General features: G+C 36.3%; 1 protein-coding gene across 5 annotated transcripts in view; it reads left to right on the top strand.

The window, feature by feature from the left end:
* Stag2 (stromal antigen 2) overlaps positions 1–7195 on the top strand; it is a 141259-nt gene that overhangs the window by 104119 nt on the left and 29945 nt on the right. For all 5 annotated transcript variants that reach the window (XM_008833914.3, XM_008833912.3, XM_008833913.3 and 2 more), the window contains exon 24: positions 2849–3023. In XM_008833914.3, coding sequence (XP_008832136.1) covers positions 2849–3023 — 175 coding nt within the window. The remainder of the gene's footprint in view (positions 1–2848; positions 3024–7195) is intronic.

Genomic DNA, 7195 nt, shown 5'->3' with positions numbered 1-7195 from the left:
TGTCTTTTTTGAGACAGGGTCTCCCTGTAACCCCAGCTGGCCTGGAACTCACTATGTAGACCAGGCTGGCCTTGAACGCAACAGAGATCTGCCTGCCTCTGCCTCCCGAGTGCTGGGACTAAAGGCATGCGCCACCACGCCTGGCTTGTGTGTTACTATTTTTACATACAGTAAGGCCATTTATACAGGTTATATGTGCATGAAATTATAGAAATCATTATTGAAAGTAGCACATGTAACAGAGAGGAAAAGATCCATAAAGTTTTGTCACATCTGAAATTATCAGATGTTGACATTCATTCCCATCCTGTTCCATTGAACTAAAATTTTGAAATCACTTACCTTTCCTCCAAGAGTTACCTTCTGCCCTGCATGCCTTCATCATTTCATTGCTATCAACTTTGACAACTCTGCAAAAAGATTTTTGACAGTTTTGGTTTTGGGGTGCTAAGATTATGTTTAATTCTAATTCATCAATTCTGAGGATTGAGTGTTGCTGGGAATTTGTTTTCAAATTCTTTATTGGGAAGATGTTTTGTTAAGCATTTCATAAGAAACAATAAAGTCAATGTCTATGATAACAAGAGTTGATCTGGAACTCTCTGTGTAGACCAGGCTGGCCTTGATCTCACAGAAATTCACCTACCTCTCCTGTAATTAAGTGTGTGCTTTATCATGCCCAGCCTAAGAACGGTTTTTTAAATATACCAACCTCTTTTCATTTTTCCTTATTCAAAATATTAAAACCTATAGCAAACTAATAAAATAGACTTTTGTAGTTAAAAATTGTATTATGATCTGATTTGTTAATTTCTTTTTTTATTTCTAACTTGTTTTTTTCTCTCCTAGACATATATGGTTGTCCACATAGAAAATTAGGAGATATTTAATGTTCAAGATAATATTTGCTAGGCTGGACATGGTGGCACACGCCTTTAGTCCCAGCAGAGGCAGAGGCAGACAGATCTCTGAGTTCAATGCCAGCCTGGTCTACACATTGAGTTCCAGTCCAGCCAGGGCTGCATAGTGAGGCCCTAGCTAAAAAACGCAGAAAAGAAAACATTTGCTGAATCTTATAAGATATGAAGTATGTTGCCATAACTATTATTTGACCGAAGTCTCTTCAGTTTTAAGTATATAGTTTTGAAATACAGCATAAAAGACTATGGAAAATTTAATCTTTATCTCTACAATTGACATGAAAAGAAAAAGATTTTTTGCTAATATAAATTGACTTTATGTTCCAAGAACTTAAACTCTTGGGTTTTAATTTTAACCACAGCTCAGTACTAACATACTAACACACAAAATACAACTTTGTATTTTCCACTAAGATACTCATTATATATTTTCTACTTTTTTTTGGTCTTTTTGAGACAGGGTTTCCCTGTAGCCCCAGCTGGCCTGGAACTCACTGTGTAGACCAGGCTGGCTTCAGACTCACAGAGATCCACCTGCCTCTGCCTCCCAAGTGCTGGGATTAAAGGCATGCACCACCACGCCCAGCTATTTTCTACTTTTTATATTATTAACACATAGATCTTTGTAGGTTACCCTCCATGACTTCCAATATAAATTTCTTTTTCAAGTCTTGCAGATTAGTTATGGACTTGTTGGTTTGTGAGTCCATTTCTTTAGCAATTTCCAGAATTTTTTCCTGATCCTTTTACTTGACTTGTCTTTCCATCTAATGAGTAAATTAGCGCCACAGTTAATACTTCAGATTTTTATTATGCCATGTTGTGAATTTTGATTAAGCTGGAATAACTTAATATGTATAAATTACTAAGGCATTAGTAAAATTGAGAAGCGATTCCACAAAAAGTAAGAGCATAAGGAAAAAAAGTCAATGTAAATTCCAATAAAGGATAATAATACTAAATTCAGCATTGTTTTCTGGAGAGATGGCTCAGCATTTAAGACTGCTGGCTGGTTTTCCAGACAACCCTGGTTAGGTTTCCAGCACCTAGGTCCTCTGGCTCACAACCACCTATAACTCCAGCTCTGGGCACCTGCACACATGTGGCGTACATACACACATAAATTTATTATTTTCTTAAAGCAGTCTACGCTGTGCTCTGTATTATAGCCAATCTTCCCAGCAGTTTTACCGTGTTTTTTTTTGGGGGGGGGGGCGTGACTTTGTAACCCAGACATTCTGTTTTATTACTCCCTCTCAAGCAGAACTTAATTTTTTGGGGAAGTTTCTTTTCATGAATTTTGCCATGTGTTTCCCTCCATTTGGCAGTTTTTATTAAGTTACTTCATATCTAGCTTCTTATGTTTACTGTGAGACTATCAGGACTGTTTGATGTTTAATACTAGTTACGATTTTTTTTTACTAAATCACATATATGAATGAGGGTGTTTTTAAAAACACACAGGCTTTTTATTTTAATGCTGATCTCCTTGATATATTATTTTCTTACATAGAACAAAAAATGATACCAAGTGTTGAGAATGAATATCATGTGACTTTTCTATATAGTATAGAATAGGGGATTAGATTTAGACAGCCACAGGTTAAGTTCTGACTCCTCACAGTCTGTAAGTATTAACACATCGTATACAGCCACCTGATGTGCTAAAGAATAAAGAACATTTGTGAAATTACTTTGTAGGTAGTGAAGCATTACCTAAGCATTAGTAATCATAGTTTCAGTAAGTAAACATATCAGTAAATATTTTAGGAAAATACTAAGTGAGAACTCTTTAGTTTCAAATACAGAAATTAGATGTCCCCCTATGGATGTGTGTGTATGTGTGTACACACACACCGCACGCACACACACATATATATGACAGTTGGTAAACAGCTTTATAACATTTTTTCCCTTTATTTTAATAGGCCTTCACTATTCTCTGCGATATTTTGATGATCTTCAGTCATCAGATTATGTCTGGAGGGCGTGACATGTTAGAGCCATTAGTTTATACTCCTGATTCTTCATTGCAGTCTGAGTTGCTCAGCTTTATTTTGGATCATGTCTTCATTGAACAGGATGATGATAATAATAGTGCAGGTAATTTTATTCTAATCTTATAAATCTTTGTGTCAAATTTAAGAAAAATAACGTGTTCAGTCATAAACTATGATACATTTTGTCCTTAAAACATAAAAACAGGTACACATTCTAACACAGTGTGGTGTTGCAGAGTGTATACTTTCAAGTCAAATACCTGCTTTTCCTTAGCACTAAGAGTGTGTTTGAAGTTTGTATCTCCTTAGCAGAACTGTGAGAATTAATTAAAATTCCAAAGAGCAATATTCAGATTTGAGGAAAGTAACACATAGTCTCTAGGGCAAAGACAATAATAAGACCAAGTCGACCTAGTGTTAAATTATTCTTTACACCCCAGTTGCATCCAAGATGCCTTACTTGAATATGAGGTCATGGAAAAACAAATCATATTTGGTAGCTTCTTTCTGGGTTTGTTTTTATTTTGAAGTTACATTTGAAGGACAATAAAATAACATTTCTATCCATATATTAACTGATAGATCACTATATGTCACTTTCTAAAATAAATGTATAATTTTAGATTTGGCTTGAGGCCTATTTTTACCAAGAAAGAGCCTTGTGCTCACAAGCTAAAAACTTACCTAGAACACAATTGAGAAACCCACAGCAACCAAAACTGTTGTCAGTATCCATCTAGTAAAGTTTATCAAGTATGTCCGACACCCTGTGGCCCTTCAGCCACATATGTACATCCCAGAAGAGCTATGAATGTGGCCCAATACATATGTAGGTATGAGTGTCATGTTTCAGTGTCAAAAAGTTGGATGCTTCTGAACTTTATATGCTTTCAGTTTTTTACAATTCATCCTCAGTTTTGGATTACTTATACTTTAGAGCTTACTATTCATTAGACAAAGACACTGCTCAGCAGGCTACCAGATGCCTTGGATAGGAAAGAAGATGAGACAAGTGTAGCTTCCCTTAAGAATTAAAATAGAAAATCAAGTAGTTACAATGTATTTGGATAGGTAATAGACATATAAAAAATATGGGTATGGAGAGGAACTTCAACTGGCTTGCAACTTTGATAGAGGCTGACATTTAAAATAGATAGTAAAAGATGAGAGAGAAAATTTTAGAATATTTTATTTATTGTTTATGGGTGTTTTTCCTGTATGTATATAAATGTCCCATGTGTATGCATTGCCCTATAGAGGACAGAAGAGGGTTCAGATCCCCTGGAACTGGAGTTACAGACAGCTGTTAGCCATTATGTGGGTGCTGGGAGTGGAACCTGGGTCCTCTGGAAGAACAGGAAATGTTCTTAACTGCTGAGCCATCTCTCTAGCCCCAAGAAAGAATCTTAAAAACTTGTTTGTGAAAGCATAGTTGCATTCTAAAACATGATACAAACAAGTCATAGTACACAAGTCTTTGATTAGTTGGTTACTATCTTGATTTCCTTTAGATTATTGCTCATTGAATGAAAGTATGCTTGAGTTTCATAGGTGCTTCTTAGAATTAATGTTTGAGTCTTCTCTGCTTGAATTTTTTGTCCTATTCTTTTAAAATGATACAATTTGTATAAATTATAACAGATTTGAACATACTTACTGTTTTAGTTTGCTTTCTATTGCTGTGATAAAACACTCTAACTAAAAACAACTTGGCAGAGGAAAGGGCTTATTTACTGTATCTATTTTTGATTTTTTAGAAATATTTATTATTTTTATTTTATGTGTATGCGTGTATTGCCTGCATGTAGGTAAGTGCACCCATGTCGTGCAATGCCCACAGAGGACGAACGAGACTGTCAGAGCCCCTAGAACTAGAGTTATGGACAGTTGTTAGCTCCTATGTGGGTACTGGGATTTGAACCCTGGTCTTCTGCAAGAACAGTTAGTGTTCTTAACCACTGAGCTCTCTCTCCATTCCCTATTTACTGTATCTTAAACTTCCAGTTGATGGACCATCATTGAGGGCAGTCAGGGCAGGAACATGAGGCTGGAACTGAAACAGAGACTCTGGTGAAATGCCCTTACTGGCTTGCTTCCCTTGGCTTTTCAGCTCTCTTTCTTATACAGCCTAGGTACAACTGCCCAGAGATGGCACAGCCTACAGTGGGCTTTGCCCTCCTATATCAATTAACAGTTACAGAATGCTTCACAGACATTCCTATAGGCCACTCTGGAGGCAGTTTCTCAATTGAGGTTCCTTTTTCATTGGTGACTCAGGATTACATCAAGTTGCCAGCATATCAGTTTTTGTATCAGTTTTTGTCAAATTTAGCTGTATTTGTTTTATTTATATACATAATTTTATTTTGATTTATTTATTTTTATTTTATATGTATGAATGTTTTGTGCCTGCATGTATGTCAGTATACTTATGTGTGCAATGATCACAGAGGCTACAAGAGGATGGCAGATCTCCCTGGAACTGAAGTTATAGACAGTTGTTAGCTACCATGTGGGTGCCAGGAACCAAACTGGGGTCCTCTGAAAGAGTGGGACGTGCTCTTAACTGCTTGAGCCACCTCTCTACCCTGTATATATGTGCACATTTTCAAAATTAACCCTAATTCATATCCCTTTACCAGTCTCATTATTCTTCCCTTTACATAGAGATAACTGCTGTCTTAATTGTGATGTTTATCACACATTTCAATTTTACTTGGTATTTATCTGTTAACCAATTTTCTGTTGCTAATATCCATATGAATGGTACTGTGAATGTTTCATATCTTTCAACATTTTTTAGATTTTTTTCAGTATTGATAAGTAGCCACAGTTTATGCATCTCGAGCATTGAACATCATGATCATAGTTAACTATGTATTTATATTCCTAATATAAGACATTTAGAGTGCTTCTAGTTTTCCCTGGTTGTAAATTGTTACAGCAATTATGCTTTTTTCCTTGAACACATGTATAAGTGCTTTTCTGATACTGATGGAAGACTGAAGTTGTTGGATTGTATTCTGTATTTGTATATTATAACGTGGCCACACATTGTCAAATAGTTGAATTATTTCATCACTCCACCAACAACATACTATTTCCATTGCTATACATCTTCATATAATGACTGATATTATAATTTTTAGATATTTGATTTGTAAATCAAATCATATTAGAAAGTAAAATACTTCCAGAGTCGTACTCGGACAATATGGAACAACAATGGCAACTGACAGTTGTGAAAGTCCTCTGCGTTAGGCTTTTCTCTTCATATTTTAATCCGTAGAATAGAGAAAAAAACATCAAGAGTTAAAGAAATCTTATTTTGGCCAGTTTAGTCTATAGGAAGAAGTCTGTACATCATGTTCTTATGGATATTACTAAGCAGTTATTGAAAATTATATTGTGTAGAAATGATCCATTATAATAAGTCATTTATCAAAGGTTAGCTTATTATGAGCAGTGTACTTTATAAAGAGTAACCCCTCACCTCTCACCAGTGAGGCTTCCATGTACATCAGTATGCGGTGCACACAGAAGGCCACAACTGGCCAAGTTCTGGAGAATAAGAGGCTGTAGAGTGTAGGGTGAGACTCCTATATGGACGTTCACCCACCCAGAGCTCAGGGACCATTGTGGAAGAGGAGGAGGAAAGATTGTAAGAGCCAGGACTGGTTCATGAACACAGGGAGGTGGAGGCCTCCAGGCCACGGCAGGCTTGCTCATGTGAGCCTGCGGCAGCAATGGCATCAACCACCAGACCTATGTCAGCTCAATTAAACAAGGGCCCAAAGGGGAGGTAAGAAATAGGTGGCTGGCCAGCACTAGATTGAGAACAAATTGAGACTGACTGCTGTTAGTAAAGGAGAGTATGGCTTACATACAACCACTGGATGCTGAGTGCATAGGGTCATTGGGGGGAATTGGGGAGGCATGGATGGGGGAGAGGGTCTGGATTTAAGTGGGAAATATATGAAATTTTAAAAGCTCAATCAAAAAGAGTAAATGATAGCACTTAAAGTTTCTATGTGTAAGAAATTCTCAAAAATAAAAAATTTAAAAATATAGAGTACATCAAATGAGGTGTGGGTAGTAAGGAGGTGCAGGTAGGGGAGGAGCTCTAATGGGGGAGAGGGTCTGGATTTAAGTGGGAAATATATGAAATTTTAAAAGCTCAATCAAAAAGAGTAAATGATAGCACTTAAAGTTTCTATGTGTAAGAAATTCTCAAAAATAAAAAATTTAAAAATATAGAGTACATCAAATGAGGTG

Source organism: Nannospalax galili, unplaced genomic scaffold, assembly GCF_000622305.1.
Source record: "Nannospalax galili isolate Female #2095 unplaced genomic scaffold, S.galili_v1.0 scaffold75, whole genome shotgun sequence".
In the NCBI taxonomy this organism is placed as follows: domain Eukaryota; kingdom Metazoa; phylum Chordata; class Mammalia; order Rodentia; family Spalacidae; genus Nannospalax; species Nannospalax galili.
Note: the sequence above shows the minus strand (reverse complement) of the source record. Positions and strands in the feature narration are given on the sequence as shown.